This window comes from Artemia sp. Qi Xiang Cuo, chromosome 1, assembly GCF_049724085.1.
Source record: "Artemia sp. Qi Xiang Cuo chromosome 1, ASM4972408v1, whole genome shotgun sequence".
Taxonomy (NCBI): Eukaryota; Metazoa; Arthropoda; class Branchiopoda; order Anostraca; family Artemiidae; genus Artemia; species Artemia sp. Qi Xiang Cuo.
The window spans coordinates 65,236,324-65,259,360 of NC_142794.1; the positions used below are offsets into that span (position 1 = coordinate 65,236,324).

The following is a 23,037-nucleotide window of genomic DNA, read 5'->3' on the forward strand; positions in this document are numbered from 1 at the left end:
CTTTCACCAACACACACTAATGCTGAAAGACAAAAGTACCATGAGAGACATTCAATCTCACAGATACATTAAAGCCTAGAAAAAGTCCTTTAAACTTTGGGATCTCCCCACGAAGATGCGCAAGGGTAATGGCTTTAAGAGAAATAAACAGAATGAACTTTAGAGCTGTAATACTTCAGTACTTTAGGATTCGTGGTGAGAAAATGAACTTCAAAAGTGAGCAACGTGGAAGTAACTTTGCTATTTACTATTTTTAAGTGAGTGACTTCTGGGGATAGATCCTCAGCAGTTTTCAATGGTTTATAATGTTTTCGGTGAGTTTCCTCGCTGCTTTCTTTTCTTTTAAATTCTGGATATGTACTGCAAAAACTGAGAAATCTGTCATTGTTCCAAGAGTTGTTTTGCTTCAAACGCTATTACTATTTACTATTTAGGGGTTGCCTCCTCCTCAAGACATCGCTCTTCACGTTAAAAAAAATTAATTTTTTGGAATTTTAAAACAATGCTTATTATTCTAATTAAACGGCCATTGTGTTTCAGGAATCGCTCTTAAAGAATTAGGATAAAAAGTCAAAACTTTACCGTAAAGAGCAAGGTCTTGTGGAAGGGGTAACTCCTTTCATATACATAATAATTTCTGTTCGTTTTAAACTTTGATGTTGCTCCTTACTTTCAATTGAAAAAACTTATTTTTTTATTTAATTTCTGATCGTTTTTAAATGATACCGGAAATACGGCTTTCTACCCATGAAAAATTCCGGTAGTTGTGTTTTACACGCCATTCACTCAAGTTTACGATGTGTAAAACTCGAGAACAAACCGGTTTCTTCGTTAGTTTCTTCGTTAATTCAGAAACAAATTTGGGCTATATATTTGCACATAAGGGGGAGGGGTAAGGTATAGCGGGTCTGCATGCAAAATGTGTTAGGTACAATTATTCTGAATAATATGAAGTAAGAATTGTTTTCTGACTTCAAAATGTCCAAATACTTTAACCCCCCTCCCCTTGATGTGCAAATATATAGCCCAAATTATATATTTCACATATATTCTGACACTTGTCTTCGTCTTGTATCTCGCTAAACTGAAAAAACTGACGAGAACAAACCGGTTTGTTCTCGAGTTTTACACAGCGTAAACTTGAGTGAGTGGCGTATAATAAACAAGTACCAAAGTTCCTTCCCCCTACGGAAAAAAACTCAAATAAAATTCTCAAATTTGGAAAGCCTTATTTTCCACGGGAGGGGGGGGGTATTTTTCTCGGGGGGTATACTCCAGGTGAGTATTTTCCGTGGGAGAAGGGTATTTTAACTTTAAAAGTGAGTAACGTGGAAATAACTTTGTTTGTTACTATTTTTAATTGAATGGCTTCTGGGGATAGATTCTTAGCAGTTCTCAATGATTTATAATGTTTTTGGTGAGTTCACTCTCAGCTTTTTGAATCTTTTATATACTGGAATCGTAGGCCTACTGGTAAGACTGGGAAGTCTAAGTTAAACATTAAATGCTTTGCTTTGATATTAAAGTTTATGTTATTATATTAAAGTTTATGTCTACAGTAAGCATAAAATTGTAATAAAGTTTTCTCTAGTACCTAAAATAATGTCGTAACTGTAAAAACTATAAGTAACAGAAACAACCTGATGAATCTTTTTAGGTTCGTCCTTCAAAACTACTAGAAAACGTTTCCAAACAATCCAAAATTATTACTTAGAAAGGGAATGTAAATATAAAAAGGGAAACACACCCAAAGGGTATGTTAAAAAAGGGAACTGCATAAATGAATGCAATCTAAAACGTTCTATTAGCACACAAATTTTAGGATTGAAATGAAATCAAGTTTAATGTTGCTTCCAAAAATAATCAGGGAGATTCACTGAAATTACTAGCTTAACGCATATAGGGCTTAATTGCAGTATAAAAATAAACCCTTGGTGTAAAAAAATATAATATTTTCAACTCAGTAGCAAAGAGGCAAATTTCAAATTATGAAAATTGCCGGGAACATTTTTGAAAGTTATGACGTTTTATTGCCGTATTGAATTTTTTCTAAGGCAGTGCGCAAGCGATTCATCTTTGTCCTCTTAAATCTTTTATTCAAACAAAACGTATTTTACGAACAAAACGGTAAAAAATCAGCCGAGTGAAGTAATCTTATAATAATAATCTTGAAAAATAGTTCGGTTAGAATAATGAAACTTTCAAAAATGAATCAAGAGCGTAATTGAAGCTCCAGGAAGATTCTATCCAGCCCCTATATCTACTCCTACCCTGTTTCAAAGGCTCAGCACATTGTATAAAAGACAAGTCTATACCTGTCTTAAATCATAGACATAGACATAGACATAGGTTTATTAAGATCGAACAGCGTAGCTATGGCTAATTTATGTCGTCTTTAGAACAATATGGAAAAAAAAATAATACAAATAACACTATAATAACACTATAAGAACACTAACACTTGAATACAAATAACACTAAGTCTTGTTGTATGCTTCTACGAAAAAGGGGACAAACGTGTTTTTGTAGCGGTTGGTCCTGCAGACCGGGGGTTGTAGCTTCGACTGGGATCTGGTTCTTTGGTTAACAGGAGCATCGGGTGGGAGGATCAGTCTGTGATGGGGCGAAGATAGCAGTGACTTGCCGAGGGACATGATCAGTGATAATCGTCTGTCGCTGAGAGATTCAAGGTTCAGTTCTTGCAAGAGTTTGTTGCAGTCGTCACTTCTGTTACCAACGATTATGTTAACAGCTCGTTTCTGCAAAGATTCAAGGTCATCGCAAAGGTAGTGGGTGCTCTGGAAAAAAGGTCCCCAAACAGCGACGGCGTATTCGAGTAGAGGTGTCACATACGTAATATAGGCATTTTTTAGGCTTTGAGTGTCGCAGCCAAACCTGCGCATCAGGACTAGGGTCTGAAGTGATGCATTGCCAGCCTTAATAACCTTCTCCACGGGTTCGGTGAATGTGCAGTCCATCGATAATGTGACTCCGAGGATTTTTGCAGATGGAACAACAGGGAAAGGGACTTGCGGGAATTCCAGATCACGTTTTAAGGAGAAAAACCTGAGGATCATTGATTTGTCTGCATTCAGTGTCAACCTGTAACGTTCACAGTCCTCAGAGAAGGATGCCAGAAGGGTCTCGCTGAACTGACGTTCGATTACACCTTGTCTCACGAGGTATTTGAGGACAAATGATAAATCGTCGACGAATTTGAGTCGCTCTTCGAAATACTTAAGGAGGAAGTTGATGAGGGAGATAAATATGAAACCAGCAAGTCTTGTACCCTGAGGGGCTCCACAGGTAAGTTTAGACCAGTATGAGATCCAGTTATCTTCAAACAATGGAAATAAACACTGCATTCTGTCCTGGAGGAAGCTCATCACTAATGCAAGAGACCGCTTCTGTGCGCCCATTGCTCGCATATTTTTTGCTGCCGTAAGATGACAAATAAGGTCAAATGCCTTCCTGAAATCGGTGAGAGCTAGGTCGATGAAGGTACTGCCCTTGTCAAGCCACTTAAAGATAATGTCAACTAGGCGCACGAGGTATATCGAGGTAATGCAACCTTTGAGGCCGCCATACTGGTAACGGTCTATGTTTTCCCGCGTTTGCTTGAGCAAACCACGCAGGATGAATGACTCGGTGACTTTTGCAAAGGTAGATGTGATTGATATCGGTCGTAACTCGTTGCAAAATTTGGGTGTTTTAGTCTTCGGTATAACACGCACAAATGCGCGTTTCCAGTACGACGGGAAAGTTGACTGGGCGAAACATTCTCTGATGATGTGTCCAAGTGGCTTGGCCAGGAAAGAAGAGAACTATCGTATTAACCTTATAAGCAGCTCTTCAGGAAAAGAGCTACTGGATGGACTTAACTTGTTCAGCTCTTTGAAAACTTGATACTCAACTATTTCGATTTCACCTTCGTCAGGGCATGTTGACAGTAGGTTCTCTATTTCAGTGTTAGTTGGGGCAGGAAAGGATGTACAAATGTCAGTAAAGTAATTGTTGACGTCATTTGCACTCACGAGGGACCCATCATCGTTCAGAATACGGATACTGGATGATACTGTTTTTCCAGCAATCTGCCTTACTAGACGGTGCCATTTACGTGTATCCTTTTTTATTTCAGGGTCCGAAAGGGATTTTCCGAAGGACTTTCTTGCCTCGCGACAAAGGCTAAGGATTTTATTTCTTAATAATCGTAACTACGTTGCGTCACCACTTGACTGCCTTACAGTGTTTTTTTCGCGAATCAGCTGTTTTATTTTTGGAGTGATCCAGGACTTGTCAGATTCGCTCACGACAAATTGCTTTTCCGGGAAAACTTCTAAGTATTTGTCATAGAGTAGGGACTGAAACATTTCTGCTTTCCTGTTGACATCGCTTTCGTTGTATACTTCGCTGAAGCAGTGAGTACCGACCCACATTCCGTACGTATTAATAGCAGACTTCGTGAAAGGTCTCCGGAGTACTTTTATTTTCTTAAGCTTCCTGATTTCATTTTTTGCCTTCATCAGCAGAGTGTGATGGTCCGATTTGCCCAATGGCCCGTTCGAAGACACGTCTTTGTAATATGGAGCAAGGTTTGTAATAATAAGGTCAAGGGTACTCCCGGTCACATGGGTGGGTATCGTGACCACTTGTGACATACCCAGCGTATTAGCAAGCCATTGTTTCTTTGTTTGGTTGAAGTCGCCAGCTATTATGAAGCCCGGGCGGCTGTACCGCTGACGTAATGTGTCTAACGTAGACTAAATGTAGGATACCAGCAGCCGTCTGTTCTTGGTGCTTTCAGGATAGTAGATACTTGCGATAATGATGCAAGAGACATCTCGTGGTAAATGTTTTGCCTTGCATAATGCCCAGATCGCTTCATGGTTAGGGTCATTGACGTTATCTAAATATTTGCAGGGGATATCATACGCGTACATACAGGGCAACACCTCCGCCAATCCTGTTTGTTCTAGTGTTCAAGAAAACCTTGTAACCAGCCATCCTTCCACTTGTTTCGTCGAGCTGCCATGTTTCGGTAATTGTGGCGATGTGGATGTTACTGTGACGTAGAATCATGAAGTAAATAAGTTTCTCCTTGATACCAGTACCCTTTGGGGGGAGAAACGATAGAGGTAGATACTTCAAAAGACCTTCTCAGACATAGGTTAGGCTTTTGATATATCTCTGGGAGTTTTTAATAGATTTAACTCAACTACAGTCCAAGGTAGCTAAAACGCCCTTATCGTTAATTTGATCCAGTTTGCTAATGCTACCTAGAGAAAGCATTTCTCCTACGGTTTAATTGGAGGATCAAGTTTTCCGATTTGTCCATAAAAAGCTACATGAAAACTGGACTCAAAGACTTTCTTTGGAATTGAGAAAGAACTAAGAAGAAATTTTATCAAAGTTTCTTCCCAAAATGTTATCAAATTTCTCCGTATCCATCTTGTCCCCCATTTACTGCTTTACCTCTGGATGTGAAAAATAAATTGTCCCCTATATCATTGAGTAAATTAATAAAACGAACAGATACTTTATTCTTTTTATTATTTGCACTAATATCACCGTTTTCCTCTCTTTTTGAGTTTTCTTTAGGATTTTTAAATTTATTGTTTTTTTACTAGCTTCATTGGTTTTTAATATTTTGCTATGTTATTACTTTCTCCCTCTTCTCTTTCTTTCTTCAACCAATTTTTATCACTTGACGCTTTGACCTAATATTCAGTGGAATATTATTTATTGGGTGTCGTTAAGTGTTAACGCACTCTTTAGACCTTTAGATGAATTGAATAAAAAAGGACAGGATAAAAACAAAAAGATTTAATTCTGGATATGAGGGGGCTACTCTATCATCAGCTCCCCCTCCCCTTTACGCTAAAGTCTTACTTTTTGTCCCATTTCTTTGAAAACGTCTGTTCGAACAAAAAGACTATTGGGGGGGGGGTGAATGAGAACTATTTCGTAAAGTACTACAAAGCTTCAGTGTTAAAAGCCAGGGTCGGGGGGGGGTGACAGCCTCCCTCGTGTAAGGAATACTTTCTGTTTTATAAATTTTAATGTTACTCTTTACTTTAATAAGAGAAAACTAGTTTTTTTTATTATTTAATTCTTTAATTTCAAAGAAATGGGACAAAAATTAATTATTTCAGTTCGCTTTTCGTAGTATACCCAGAATTACCCTAAATGCAAGAAGGGCTACAATTCCCCAAAGCTAACCCTTTAAATCAAATTTAACTTTCCAGTTTTAAGAAAAAAATCCAAATATATTGCAGACATGTGATTTCGATGAACTGGATACACACAGTGTCCCTCGATTTGCCTCTGCCCTCCTCCCCAGGTCAAAATTAGGATCCGCTTAATCCACCAATACTCTTTCTGAATATTGGTGAGTACTGGACCTCTTTAGTATTCTCAAAATATTGCAAACAATTTGAAAAATCAGGTAACTATAACGTGTTTTGATTTACTAAGGTACACGTATTGTTCCCAAGATGCACTTTTGGGAAACTCTGATGCAAGGTTTCTGCTTGTTCGTATTGTGCGATATTGAGTAAACTCCTGACAAGGGTAACCTGACAAGGCAGATCAGGGACTGATAAAAATTCCCCACTGAACAGCCATACGCAACCTCCCCAACAAACACGCTTGTCGGGATATTTATATTGGACAAGATATCAAACAGTTCGTGGTAACGAACTGTAAGTAAGGAGTGACCCAGCTCAATAGCAACCGAAACTCTAAAAAACAAAATTTTGAAAACAATAGATACATCAAAAGAACTGAATTTTTATGCCGATTTCAAATATATAAATTTCAGTAAGTTTAGTCTCACCCATCAAAAGTGGGAATGTGGAATTTTGTATTTTTTGCCAGAAGAAAGATCACGGGTGCGTGTTAATTTTTTTTTTTTTGTCTGTTTGTTTTCCCCAAGGGTGACCGTATCAACCCAGTGGTCCTAAAATATCGTGAGAGGGCTCATTATAACAGAAATTAAAAGTTCTAGTGGCCTGTTAAGTGAACAAAAAAATGGAGAGCAACCTGGCCCCCGCTCCGCCCCTTTTTCCCCAAAGTCCCCCGATCAAAATTCTGAGATAGCCATTTTTCAGCATGGTTGAAAAATAAAAAGAATTATGTCTTATAGGATAACTTAATCCCCCACCGTCCTCGGAGGAAGGACTGCAAGCTATTAACTTTGCCCAATGTTTACATATAGTACTGGTTACTGGGAAGTATACAAACGTTTTCAGTGGGGATTTTTTCTAGTAGTGGGGGGGTGGGGGGTTCCAAGGGAGGTTCTTTTCACGGAGGTAGCTTTTATGGGGGAAGGGATATTACTATAAAGGAAGCGCCGGATTTCGCATTGTTGTTTAAAAAACGATCAGAACTTAAATAAAAAAAACAAGTTTTTTCAACTGGAAGTAAGAAGCAACATCAAAACTTTAGGCGAACAGAAATCATTACGTATATGAGGGGATTCGCCTTCTAGTCAATGCCTCGCTCTTTAAACTAAAGTAGTTTTTAGTACTTTCATAAGAGCTACTTATTCTAATTAAACGGCCTTTGTGATTAAGAGGTCATTCGAACTTTCAAGCTTTTGAAATTCGAACTTTAGAGTAAAGAACGAGGTATTGACTGGGGAGCGAACCCCTAATATACGTAATAAAAATATATGAATATTGAAGTTCGTTACGTAAGTTACGTATATGTATTACTAATAGAAACGTTCGTAAATAAAATTAGAATTTGTAGTGCCCTTTTTAAGTAACCAAAAAGAATGGAGGGCAACTAGACCCCTCATCTGCCCATTTTTTATCAAAATCATCCAATTAAAATTTCGAGAAAGCCACATAGCGAAAAAAAAAATGTGAAATTAATATGCAAATTTCGTAGATAATTTCGGAGACCACACTGCCTGTCCATGACGATAAAATAAAAGTTCAAAATAGGGATAAAATCCTTTTTAATAGACAATGTATAGAAAATTCACAAAAATACCAGATATTTCGGTCACTGTATATGTGACCAAAATATCTGGTATTTCTTGTGAATTTTCTATACACTCTCTATTAAAAAGGATTTTAATAATAAGGATTATTAATAAGGATTAATTAAGGATTTTATTTTGAACTTTTATTTTATCGTTATGCAAATTTCATATTTAGTTATTCATGTACGGTGAGCCAAAATCAAAACCTGTGTTAATTAAAAAACGTTCAGAAATTAAATAAAAAAACAAGTTTTTTTTAACTGAAAGTAAGGAGCGACATTAAAACTTAAAACGAAGAGAAATTATTCCGTATATTATAAAGGGGCTGTCCCTTCCTCAACGCATCGCTTTTTACGCTAAAGTTTGACTCTTTCTCACAAATCTATTTTTTAAAACAATAAAAAACTTTAGCGTACAGAGCGAGACGTTGAGGAGGGGACAGCCCCTTTCATATATGGAATAATTTCTGTTCGTTTTAAGTTTTAATGTCGCTCCTTACTTTCAGTTAAAAAACAAACTTTTTTTTTTTAATAACACAAATAACTGGATCAAGTGGCCCAGTCTCGTAAGATTGACCTCTAAAATTTCCAGATCTAGGCAAGATTGCTATTGTGCACTTAGTATTTATTACACTCAGCTATCCTCCAACAAAACCTAGTATCTGAGTAAGTTCTGAGAAAAACGCAAAAACGTTGTTTTTTAAAGCTGTTTCTTTTGCAAGACCATTTTAATGTTTTGAAGTATCACAAAAATAGAAAATAATTCACTGATTCCAAATATATCAATAATAAATCCATCGTATTTTTTAAAACGTAAGAAAAAGCAGATACTAGGTTCTGTCGGTGTTTTCCTAGCGAGGTCAACAATAAATTCCACTTACAGAACCTAGTATCTAAACCTATTTGCGTTAAAAAAAAAAAAAAAAAAAAAAACGTTAGTAATACTCCTAGCGCCTTCCAACATATCGAATTTCCGGGAATTTAATGATATTTGAACAAATGCACATCCAGACTTCTATTTTTCTTCATATGGGCCATCTGTTCAAGTCTGGAACAGACTTGAGTCTGTTCTGTGAGAAGTGATCGGAAGGTTTTCTGGAAATTGAGGCCTATTGCTCGGCATCATTGGGCATAATTTCTGCACAATGGCGTCCTTTTTTCTTGGGGAATACATCTTGGTGTTGAATCGGGGTCAGGTATATTCTTATGGTTTAATGACTTGAAGAAAGTCAGAAATATCAACTTCATCATTTTTAAAGCTGGTGTGATAAAACAGATTTAGGGATCCTTTACGGATTTCATCTTCAACAATGTCTGTCAAGTCAGGCAACTTGACCTTCTTAGTTTTGTGCTACCTCCTTTTTTTCAGGTCCAATTTCGGAAGGAACTGTACACTATGATAGTAGTCATTTCCTTCCTTGACCCACTGACACAAGTAAAAAAATCAACAAAATCATAGTATCTTTCCCATTTTCTTAATATTTACCTCAATCTTGCCGTGAATTCTGTCAGCTGCATTATGAGTGTGCCCCTTTGTAAGAAACCTGAGAATGATGTACTTAACCCCGAAATCTTGGTTGGCTATTTGTACAAGGGATTGTACAAGGGATGTGTATATGACCCAGGTCTTATTCTGGCCTGGGTCCAGACAATTATCCATCCAGAAGATGAACACTTGACGTCTCTTTCACTTGTTGCAGCGATTACTGAATAGAGAGAGTCAACACGGCTCTCAGCTCCCCTGCCTCTTAGTGTCTAATGCAACAGCACATAGAACGAGTCTTTGGATAAACCTTTGTAAATGTCTTGTTGAAAACTACCAAACCACTTTAAAAATGGAGTCTTTATTTTCGGGCAAATCTGCAAGCAAAAGCACCTTCCGGAGGTCCATTGCGTATAATCTTTTATCAGGACTATCGTTTTCGCTTTCGTCTTCCTTATAATTGTGGGTAGCTCTTCTAGCCATATCTATTTGTAGCAGCCACTTGTCTTTCCTAGAACTGTCAAGTTCCTGATCAGGCAACTCTCTGTCATCTACCTCAATGTCACTGCCTTTTCCGAATATCGCTCACACATCGGGCAAGCATCAGACGTTGGCATTTTCAGAGAGATATTCATGGTTTTCAGAAGCCGTCTGTATGTTTCAACAAAGATATGAACATTAGGGTACTTTTGTAAGAAATCATCAAACATAAACTGGATATTCAACGAAGAAGGTAAGTACTTTACATTTGGTGCATTTTTCTTCGGTAATGTGTGATACATGGCTTGAAGCTGTTGATATGTGAAGTAATCTTTTCTTTGATTTCTACCAAGATCTTGTGCTGAGGCGCTTTTTTTCCACGGTTTTCACGGACATTCTGATCAACAATACCTCTTTTTATTTTCTCACACGATTCAGTAATAAGTCTATCAGTTTGTAAGCCAAGTGTGTTTTGAAATGTTTTCTTGCATACTGGGATTTTTTTTTGAAAATTGTGAGGTGCTTACATACTGGAAGGTGTTCCAAGGCCTTTGGAAGTAAATAAAGCCTCGATTCATGTTTTTGAATTGTTTCTGTGAAGCCATTGCAGTGCAGTTGTCTTTTCCGAAAAAGTCCTCTTTTGTATACCGATTCAGTAATTGTAATCGTAACTCAGGTTAAATTCAAAGATAACTTTCTATCACGAAAGAAAATTCAGCGGATTTTTGAAAAAGAGCATCTAAGCCCTTTTAAATGGTGTCAGATCAAAATAAACAGTATACTATTGAAATCGTCACGGACGAAAACCCTTGACTGGAAGTTTACATCCCCTCCACAAATACATTGTTTTTCTATTGGATTACTCTGTGCATAAAGTAAACTTAGTTTCTAACGTATAATTCACCTTTTGATTGGTCTGTTTTGTGCTTTCAGTACAGTACTAGTTATTTTTACATTTAAGTACACGGCATGGATGGAGGGGTGATAATTTATGCTGCTTTAAGTTTCAAATTCACTCTTTACTTTCATCATAAAAGTAGAAAGGGGGGTCCGACTCGTGACACTCACCCCTGCTGCCACCTACAGCTTTTTTTAACACCAAATTTGGGCATAGAGTCATTAGGGAGAACACTTGGTTAATGGGGTCAATGACCTAAATTTCCAAGGTCGATGTTGTTGTTGTTGTTGTTTTGGCCATGTGCATAGAGTCATTAGGGAGAACACGTGGTTAATTAAAGCGATTGGGAATTTGGAACACCTGTGCTGTCAGTCTTTAATCAAATTGTTTCCGGGCAAAGTTTAATAATGTCTGACAGGTACTGTCAATCATTAATCAAATTGTTTCCAGGCGAAGTTTAATAATGTCTGACAGGTGATGTCAAGATTGATTGATATGTCACGAAATGGGAATTAATTTGTTGTTTCTAAGGGGAATTATTGATTCACGACAGGGGAATTAATTTGAGGTTTCTAAGGGGAAGGTGGGGAAGAGATATGTTGATTGCGTAATCGAAGGGAGAGAATTCACGAGAAATTGATTACATAATCGGTAGAACCCTATCAGGAGCTCGTGACGGGATTCTATTTATGGGCATAGAATGACGTAATCGACTAGGACAAATGAATTTCTGAGAAATTGATTAAATAATGGGTAGAACCCTATCAGAAGGTCATGACGGGAATCCATTTATGGGCAAAGAATGACGTAATCAACAAGGACAAATGGATTTCTGAGCAATAGATTGCATAATCGGTAGAACCCTATCAGAAGGTCATGACGGGAATTCATTTATGGGCATAGAATGACGTAATCGACTAAGACAATTGGATTTCTGAGAAATTGATTACATAATCGGTAGAACTCTATAATGAGCTCGTGACGGGAATCCATTTATGTGCATAGAATAACGTAATCAACTAGGACAAATGGATTTCTGAGAAATTGATTACAAAATCGGTAGAACCATATCAGTAGGTCATGACGGGAATCCATTTATGGGCATAGAATGACGTAATCGACTAGGACAAATGGATTTATGAGAAATTGATTACATAATCTGTAGAATCCTATCAGAAGGTCATGACGGGAATTCATTTATGTGCATAGAATGACGTAATCGACTACAACAATTGGATTTCTGAGAAATTGATTACATAATTGGTAGAACCCTATCAGGAGGTCCTGACGGGAATCCATTTATGGGCATAGAATGACGTAATCGACTAAGACAAGCAAGTTACTTTCTTAATGTTCCTCCTAAACCCATTTTGCAACTTGAAGTACTTTTCTTTTTCACCCACAACTATACTTTACAGCTTTTTGGATACCTCAACACCAAGAAATACTTTTCAAAGACCATTTCAGAGCAAGTTACTTTCTTAATGTCCCTCCTAAACCCATCTTCCAACTTGCAGTACTTATCTTTTTCACCCACAACTATACTTTACAGCTTTTTGGATACCTCAACACCAAGAAATACATTTCAAAGACCATTTCAGAGCAAGTTACTTTCGGAATGTCCCTCCTAACCCCATGTTGCAACTTGAAGTACTTATGTTTTTCACCCACAACTATACTTTACAGCTTTTTGGATACCTCAACACCAAGAAGTACTTTTCAAAGACCTTTTCAGAGCAAGTTACTTTCTTAATGACCCTCCTAAACCCATTTTGCAACATTAAGCACTTATCTTTTTCCCTCACAACTGTACTTTACAGCTTTTTGGATACCTCAAAACCAAGAAACACTTTTCAAAGACCATTTCAGAACCAGTTACTTTCTTATTGTCCCTCCCAAACCCATTTTCCAACGTGAAGTACTTATCTTTTCACCCACAACTATACTTTACAGCTTCTTGGATACCTCAACACCAAGAAATACCTTTCAAAGACCATTTCAGAGCAAGTTACTTTCTTAATCTCACTCCTAAGCCCCTTTTCCAGCTTGAATTACTTATCTTTTTCACCAACAACTATACTTTACAGCTTTTTGGTTACTTCAACACCAAGAAATACATTTCAAATACAATTTAATAGCAATTTACTTTATTAATGTACCTCCTAAAACAATTTTGCAAATTTAAGTACTTATATTTTTAACAAACAACTATACTTTACAGCTTTTTGGATACCTCAACACCAAGAAATACCTTTCAAAAGACATTTCAGAGCAAGTTACTTTCTGAATGTCCCTCTTAAATCCATTTTCCAACTTGAAGCACTTATCTTTTTCATCCACAACTATACTTTACAGCTTTTTGGATACCTAAACACCAAGAAATACCTTTCAAAGACCATTTCAGAGCAAGTTACTTTCTTAATGTCCCTCCTAAACCCATTTTGCAACTTGAAGTACTTATCTTTTTCATCCACAACTATACTTTACAGCTTTTTGAGTGTCTCAACACCAAGAAATACTTTTCAAAGATCATTTAAGAGCAAGTTACTTTCTTAATGTTCCTCCTAAACTCATATTACAACTTAAAGTACTTATCATTTTCACCCACAACTGTACTTTACAGCTTTTTGGATACCTCAAAACCAAGAAATACTTTTCAAAGACCATTTCAGAGCAAGTTCCTTTCTTATTGTCCCTCCTAAACCCATTTTCCAACTTGAAGTACTTATCTTTTTCACTCACAACTATACTTTACAGCTTTTTGGATAACTCAACACCACGAAATACCTTTCAAAGTCCATTTCAAAGCAAGTTACTTTCTTAATGTCCCCCCGAAACCATTTGTCAATCTCTAAGTAATGTTTTATTACCCCCAAAACGCGCCTGTTCATATTTGTTGTGACCACATCCTCTAGATATTCTTTTTTTTGACAATTTCTTAGATAGCTACTTTCCTTTTGATCCATCCACATCCATTTTCCATATGGATAGTCACATCTTTTTCACACACAACTATACTTTACAGTTTTTTGGATACTCCAACACCAAGCAATACTTTTCAAAGGCATTTCAGGACAAGTTCTTTTCTTAATATGCTTCTTAAACCAATTTTACAAATTCTAAATTTTTCCATAGTAGATAGAAAAAGCTATATCATAGCTGTGAATATTTTCTCGAAAGATAAGCAGTTCTATTTAAATTTTAAATTTTCTCAATGAAGTGAAGAAAAGTTCAAGTTCTCTTCTGAATTTTCTCAATGAAAAAGAAATTAGTTTTTATTCAATTCAATTTTTCCAAATAATATAAAAATTTTCCACTTTAGTTCAGATATTTCTCAAAGGGATGAAAAATTTAAAATACTATTCCAAATTTTCTCAACGAAGTGAAGAAAAGTTCAAGTTCTCTTCTGAACTTTACCAAAGAACATACTTCAATTCTAATTTCTCCAGAGAAAACAAAAATCTTCCATTTCAGTTCTTTATTTCACAAAGACATAAAGAAATTTAATGTTCAATTCTAATTTTTCGGTGGAAGATAGAAAAAATAATCCCCAACCCGAAGGAACCCCCCGGTCCTCAAAGGCCCCAGACCCCCCGGTCCCCACAATGCCCACCAAAGGACACCGAACCCAAAGGCCCCCCGACACGCCCAAAAGACCAACAAACAAAAACTTCTCTTAGAAATAATATTTTTCATCACTGATAACACTTTTCTGTTCAAACTAGCAAGTTTTCTACCAAAGATACCAAATATTTTCATAGAAGTAACATTTTATTATTGTGATAACAACTTTTCTGTCAGAACTAGTAAGTTTTGCTTAACACTAACAAACCCACTCATCAAAGTAATGATATTTTACTTTAATACTAACATAATTTTACTGAACACACACAAATTTTTCTTAGAAATAATATTTTTCGTCAGTGATAACACTTTTTCTGTTCGAACTAGCATGTTTTCTACCAAAGATACCAAATTTTTTTTTAGAAGTAACATTTTTGATTGTGATAACAACTTTTCTGTCAGAAGTAGCAAGTTTTTCTTAACACTAACAAACCTTCTCATCAAAGCAATGATATTTTACCTTAATACTAACATACAAATATACAAAAAATTAACAAGTAAATATACAAAAAATTATAAAGAAATACTGAATGATATTTTAATATAATTTCTTGCAGGTTGAGTTTCTAGGGGTTTCAAACAAGCTTGAGGATCTTTGAATTGGTAATTGGTTCCAGATACCAATAAAAGATACATCTGGAAATGTCTTCATTTGTTCCAGAATGGTCTCTTTCAGTGACCTCTGGGATTTGATTATTGAAACATTGAAACACTTTTTGTATGTAATTTTTATTAGCTTGACTAGTATGCATGTATTTCACAGGTTTGACCTGACATAGGGTTACCATATAGATCTTATGGTAGAGGCGCCACCGTGCTGGGTAAAGAATGTAAAGCCTCGAAACCGGTTAAGGCCGGTGGTATTCTTCTGATGAGCCCTAAATGGAAGGTTTTACTTGGAAATATTTTGCTAGATTTAAGGTGCTTTTGCTGGTAATTTTACAACGACTTACATTTATTGATGACAACTTTGCATGGATTTGGACTTTTCTATTTGGTTGATGGTTTGGGTATACTGTTTGGTCCTAGGTAGTTGGATGGATGTGTAAGGTGAGAGCCTCGTTCAAGTGCACATTTGTCTCAATTGCTGGATTAGGACGACAGTTTTTTTTTTTTTTTTTTTTTTTTTTTTTTGCCAAGTAATTACCTCTTAAACATAATACTTTTACTGAACAAACAAAAATTTCTCTTAGAAATAATAATTTTCATCACTGATAACACTTTTCTGTTCGAAATAGCACGTTTTCTACCAAAGATACCAAATTTTTTCGTAGAAGTAACATTTTTTGATTGTGATAACAACTTTTCTGTCAGAAGTAGCAAGTTTTGCTTAACACTAACAAACATTCTCATCAAAGTAACGATATTTTACCTTAATACTAACATACTTTTACTGAACACACACAAATTTCTCGTAGAAATAATACTTTTCGTCAGTGATAACACTTTTTCTGTTCGAACTAACATGTTTTCTACCAAAGATACCAAATTTTTTCGTAGATTTACCATTTTTTTATTATGATAACAACTTTTCTGTCAGAAGTAGCAAGTTTTGCTTAGCACTAACAAACATTCTCATCAAAGTAATGATATTTTACCCTTAATACTAACATACTTTTACTGAACACACACAAATTTCTCTTAGAAATAATATTTTTTCGTCAGTGATAACACTTTTTCTGTTCGAACTAGCAAGTTTTCTAGCAAAGATACCAAATTTTTTAATACTTTTAACATTTTTGATTGTGATAACAACTTTTCTGTCAGAAGTAGCAAGTTTTGCTTAACACTAACAAACCTTCTCATCAAAGTAAAGATATTTTACCTTAATACTAACATACTTTTACTGAACACACACAAATTTCTCTTAGAAATAATATTTTTCATCAATGATAACACTTTTCTGTTCGAACTAGCAAATTTTCTATCAAAGATATCAAATTTTTTCTTAGAAGTAAAATTTTTTGATTGTGATAACAACTCTTCTGTCAGAAGTAACAATTTTTGCTTAACACTAACAAACATTCTCATCAATGTAATGATATTTTACCTTAATACTAACATACTTTTACTAAACACACACAAATTTCTCTTAGAAATAATATTTTTCGTCAGTGATAACACTTTTTCTGTTCGAACTAGCAAATTTTCTACCAAAGATACCAATTTTTTTCGGAGAAGTAACATTTTTTGATTGTGATAACAACTTTTCTGTCAGAAGTAGCAAGTTTTGCTTAACACTAACAAACCTTCTCATCAAAGTAACGACATTTTACCTTAATACTAACATACTTTTACTGAACACGCACACAAAGTTCTATTAGAAATAATATTTTTCACTTCTATGTCTGAATCTATTTGCTTACATGTCTGGGTTGGTGTTTGGTTAGGTTTGGTTAGGTTAGCTAAGTTAGGCTAGGTTAGCTAAGTTAGGTTAGGCTAGCTAGTAAACATTTCTCCACGTTTAAGTTAGGTTAGGTTAGGTTAACTTATCATGAGCGCTCATGATAAGCTAACCTAGCCTAACTAAAGCATGATAAAAAGTCGACATTGGTGGATTTTCCGGCGAGCATGGTTAGGTTAGGTTAGATCAAGTTAGGTTAGGTTAAGTTAGGATAGGTTAGGTTAGCCTACGTACGCGCGCGTACGTAGGCTAACCTAACCTAACCTAACTTAGCCTAACCTAACTTGATCTAACCTAACCTAACCATACTCGCCGGAAAATCCACCCATGTCGACTTTGTACCATGCTTTAGTTAGGCTAGGTTAGCTTATCATGAGCGCTCATGATAAGTTAACCTAACCTAACCTAACTTAAACATGGTGAAATGTGTACTAGCTAACCTAACCTAACTTAGCTAACCTAAAATAACTTAGCTAATCTAACCTAACATAACCAAACACCAACCCAGACATGTAAGCAAATAGATTCAGACATAGAAGTGAAAAATATAATTTCTATGAGAACTTTGTGTGCGTGTTCAGTAAAAGTATGTTATTATTAAGGTAAAATGTTGTTACTTTGATGAGAACGCTTGTTAGTGTTAAGCAAAATTTGCTACTTCTGACAGAAAAATTGTTATCACAATCAAAAAATGTTACTTCTAAGAAAAAATTTGGTATCTTTGGTAGAAAATTTGATAGCTAGAACAGAAAAAGTGTTATCACAGACGAAAAATATTATTTCTAAGAGAAATTTGTGTGTGTTCAGTAAAAGTATGTTAGTATTAAGGTAAAATATCATTACTTTGATGAGAATGTTTGTTAGTGTTAAGAAAGACTTGCTACTTCTGACAGAAAAGTTGCTATTACAATCAAAAATGTTACTTCTAAGAACAAATTTGGTATCTTTGGTAGAAAACTTGCTAGTTCGAATAGAAAAAGTGTTATCACTGACGAAAAATATTATTTCTAAGAGAAATTTTTGTTTATTCAGTAAAAGTATGTTAGTATTAGGGTAAAATATCATTACTTCGATGAGAAGGATTGTTAGTGTTAAGCAAAACTTGCTAATTCTGACAGAAAAGTTGTTATCACAATCAAAAAATGTTACTTCTAAGAAAAAATTTGGTATCTTTGGTAGAAAACTTCATAGTTCGAACAGAAAAAGTGTTATCATTGACGAAAAATATTATTTCTAAGGAAAATTTGTGTGTGTTCAGTAAAAGTATGTTAGTATTAAAGTAAAATATCGTTACTTTGATGAGAATGTTTGTTAGTGTTAAGCAAAACTTGCTACTTCTGACAGAAAAGTTGTTATCACAATCAAAAAAATGTTACTTCCATGACAAAATTTGGTATCTTTTCTAGAAAACTTGCTAGTTCGAACAGAAAAAGTGTTATCAGTGACGAAAAATATTATTTCTAAGAGAAATTTTTGTTTGTTCAGTAAAATTATGTTAGTATTAGGGTAAAATGTGGTTACTTTGATGAGAAGGTTTGTTACTGTTAAGCAAAACTTGCTACTTCTGACAGAAAAATTGTTATCAAAATAAAAAAATATTACTTCTAGGAAAAAATTTGGTTTCTTTGCTAGAAAACATGCTAGTTTCAACAGAAAAATTGTTATTACTGACGAAAAAATTAATTTCTAAGAGAAATTTGTGTGTTTTCAGTAAACGTATGTTAGTATTAAAGTAAAATATCGTTACTTTGATGAGAATATTTGGTGGTGTTAAGCAAAACTTGCTACTTATGACAGAAAAGTTGTTATCACAATCAAAAAATGGTACGTCTAAGAAAAAATTTGGTATCTTTGGTAGAAAACTTGCTAGTTCGAATAGAAAAAGTGTTATCACTGACGAAAAATATTATTTCTAAGAGAAATTTTTGTTTATTCAGTAAAAGTATGTTAGTATTAGGGTAAAATATCATTACTTCGATGAGAAGGATTGTTAGTGTTAAGCAAAACTTGCTAATTCTGACAGAAAAGTTGTTATCACAATCAAAAAATGTTACTTCTACGAACAAATTTGGTATATTTGGTAGAAAACTTGATAGTTCGAACGGAAAAAGTGTTATCATTGACGAAAAATATTATTTCTAAGAAAAATTTGTGTGTGTTCAGTAAAAGTATGTTAGTATTAAAGTAAAATATCGTTACTTTGATGAGAATGTTTGTTAGTGTTAAGCAAAACTTGCTACTTCTGACAGAAAAGTTGTTATCACAATCAAAAAAATGTTACTTCCATGACAAAATTTGGTATCTTTTCTAGAAAACTTGCTAGTTCGAACAGAAAAAGTGTTATCAGTGACGAAAAATATTATTTCTAAGAGAAATTTTTGTTTGTTCAGTAAAAGTATGTTAGTATTAGGGTAAAATGTTGTTACTTTGATGAGAAGGTTTGCTAGTGTTAAGCAAAACTTGCTACTTCTGACAGAAAAGTTGTTATCACAATAAAAAAATATTACTTCTAAGAAAAAATTTGGTATCTTTGATGGAAAACTTGCTAGTTCGAACAGAAAAAGTGTTATCACTGACGAAAAATATTATTTCTAAGAGAAATTTGTGTGTGTTCAGTAAAAGTATGTTAGTATTAAGGTAAAATATCATTACTTTGATGAGAATGTTTGTTCGTGTTGAGCAAAACTTGCTACTTCTGACAGAAAAGTTGTTATCACAGTCAAAAAATGGTCTGTGTAAGAAAAAATTTGGTATCTTTGGTAGAAAACTTGCTAGTTCGAAAAGAAAAAGTGTTATCACTGACGAAAAATATTGTTTCTAAGAGAAATTTCTGTGTGTTCAGTAAAAGAATGTTAGTATTAAGGTAAAATATCATTACTTTTATGAGAATGTTTGTTAGTGTTAAGCAAAAATTGCTACTTCTGACAGAAAAGTTGTTATCACAATCAAAAAATGTTACTTCTATGAAAATATTTGGTATCTTTGGTAGAAAACTTGCTAGTTCGAACAGAAAAGTGTTATCAGTGATGAAAAATATTATTTCTAAGAGAAATTTTTGTTTGTTCAGTAAAAGTATGTTAGTATTAAGGTAAAATATCATTACTTTGATGAGAAGGTTTGTTTGTGTTAAGCAAAACTTGCTACTTCTGACAAAAAAGTTGTTATCACAATCAAAAAATGTTACTTCTAAGAAAAAATTTTGTATCTTTGGTAGAAAACTTGCTAGTTCGAACAGAAAAAGTGTTATCAGTGATGAACAATATGATTTCTAAGATAAATTTTTGTTTGTTCAGTATAATTATGTTAGTACTAAGGTAAAATATCATTACTTTGATGAGAATGTTTGTTAGTGTTAAGCAAAACTTGCTACTTCTGACAGAAAAATTGTTATCACAATCAAAAAATGTTACTTCTAAGAAAAAATTTGATATCTTTGCTAGAAAACATGTTAGTTCGAACAGAAAAAGTGTTATCATTGATGAAAAATATTATTTCTAAGAGAAATTTTTGTTTGTTCAGTAAAAGTATGTTAGTATTAAGGTAAAATGTTGTTACTTTGATGAGAAGGTTTGTTAGTGTTAAGAAAAACTTGATACTTCTGACAGAAAAGTTGTTATCACAATCATAAAATGTTACTTGTAAGAAAAAATTTGGTATCTTTGCTAGAAAACTTGCTAGTTCGAACAGAAAAAGTGTTATCACTGACGAAAAAATATTATTTCTAAGAGGAATTTGTGTGTGTTCAGTAAAAGTATGTTAGTCTTAAGGGTAAAATGTCATTACTTTGATGAGAATGTTTCTTAGTGTTAAGCAAAACTTGCTACTTCTGACAGAAAAGTTGTTATCATAATAAAAAAATGGTACGTCTACGAAAAAATTTGGTATCTTTGGTAGAAAACATGTTAGTTCGAACAGAAAAAGTGTTATCACTGACGAAAAATATTATTTCTAAGAGAAATTTCTGTCTGTTCATTATAATTATTTTATTAGTTATTTAATAGATAATTAATTTTATGATACTGTAAGTTAGTGTTCAGAAAAACATGATAATTATTAAATTCCATTAGTCATCAAACTAAAAAAATGATAAAAATCATAACACATTTTTTATATATTTTATAAATATAGATCTTTCGACCAGAAAAAGTGTTATCACTGACGAAAAATATTATTTATAAGAAAAATTTGTGTGTGTTCAGTAAAAGTATGTTAGTATTAAGGTAAAAAATCTTTACTTTGATGAGAAGGTTTGTTAGTGTTAAGCAAAACTTGCTACTTCTGACAGAAAAGTTGTTATCACAATCAAAAATGTTAAAAGTATTAAAAAATTTGGTATCTTTGCTAGAAAACTTGCTAGTTCGAACAGAAAAAGTGTTATCACTGACGAAAAAATATTATTTCTAAGAGAAATTTGTGTGTGTTCAGTAAAAGTATGTTAGTATTAAGGGTAAAATATCATTACATTGATGAGAATGTTTGTTAGTGTTAAGCAAAACTTGCTACTTCTGACAGAAAAGTTGTTATCATAATAAAAAAATGGTACGTCTACGAAAAAATTTGGTATCTTTGGTAGAAAACATGTTAGATCGAACAGAAAAAGTGTTATCAGTGACGAAAAATTTTATTTCTAATAGAAATTTTTGTTTGTTCAGTAAAAGTATGTTAGTGTTAGGGTAAAATGTTGTTACTTTGATGAGAAGGTTTGTTAGTGTTAAGCAAAACTTGCTACTTCTGACAGAAAAGTTGTTATCACAATAAAAAAATATTACTTCTAAGAAAAAATTTGGTATTTTTGCTAGAAAACTTGCTAGTTCGAACAGAAAAAGTGTTATCACTGACGAAAAATATTATTTCTAAGAGAAATTTGTGTGTGTTCAGTAAAAGTATGTTAGTATTAAGGTAAAATATCGTTACTTTGATTATAATATTTTTTAGTGTTAAGCAAAACTTGCTACTTCTGACAGAAAAGTTGTTATCACAATCAAAAAATATTACGTCTACGAAAAAATTTGGTATCTTTGTTAGAAAACTTGCTAGTTCGAACAGAAAATGTGTTATCACTGACGAAAAATATTATTTCTACGAGAAATTTATGTGTGTTCAGTAAAAGTATGTTAGTATTAAGGTAAAATATCATCACTTTGATGAGAATGTTTGTTAGTGTTAAGCAAAACTTACTACTTCTGACAGATAAGTTTTTATCGAAATAAAAAAATGGTACTTCTATGAAAAAATTTTGTATCTTTTTTAGAAATATTGATAGTTCGAACAGAAAAGTGTTATCAGTGATGAAAAATATTATTTCTGGGAGAAATTTTTGTTTGTTCAGTAAAAGTATGGTAGTATTAAGGTGAAATATCATTACTTTGATGAAAATTTTTGTTAGTGTTAAGCAAAAATTGCTACTTCTGACAGAAAAGTTGTTATCACAATCAAAAAATTTTACTTCTAAGAAAAAATTTGGTATCTTTGGTAGAAAACTTGCTAGTTCGAACAGAAAAAGTGTTATCAGTGATGAAAAATATTATTTCTAAGAAAAATTTTTGTTTGTTCAGTAAAAGTATGTTAGTGTTAAGGTAAAATATCATTACTTTGATGAGAATGTTTGTTTGTGTTAAGCAAAACTTGCTACTTCTGACAGAAAAGTTGTTATCACAATCAAAAAATGTTACTTCTAAGAAAAAATTTGATATCTTTGCTAGAAAACATGCTAGTTCGAACAGAAAAAGTGTTATCATTGATGAAAAATATTATTTCTAAGAGAAATTTTTGTTTGTTCAGTAAAAGTATGTTAGTATTAGGGTAAAATGTTGTTACTTTGATGAGATGGTTTGTTAGTGTTAAGCAAAACTTGCTACTTCTGACAGAAAAGTTGTTATCACAATCAAAAAATGTTACTTGTAAGAAAAAATTTGGTATCTTTGCTAGAAAACTTGCTAGTTCGAACAGAAAAAGTGTTATCACTGACGAAAAAATATTTTTTCTAAGAGAAATTTGTGTGTGTTCAGTAAAAGTATGTTAGTATTAAGGGTAAAATATCATTACTTTGATGAGAATGTTTCTTAGTGTTAAGCAAAACTTGCTACTTCTGACAGAAAAGTTGTTATCATAATAAAAAAATGGTACGTCTACGAAAAAATTTGGTATCTTTGGTAGAAA

The 23,037-nt window shown here is 33.8% G+C and overlaps 1 protein-coding gene across 1 annotated transcript in view; it reads left to right on the forward strand.

Moving 5' to 3' along the window:
- Positions 1-210: 210 nt before the first annotated feature.
- The window catches only part of LOC148956602 (uncharacterized), a 124,370-nt gene continuing 101,543 nt past the window's right edge, over positions 211-23,037 (forward strand). The window contains exon 1 of the mRNA XM_089091373.1: positions 211-314. Within this exon, the coding sequence (XP_088947499.1) occupies positions 296-314 (19 nt within the window). The 5' untranslated portion in view covers positions 211-295. The remainder of the gene's footprint in view (positions 315-23,037) is intronic.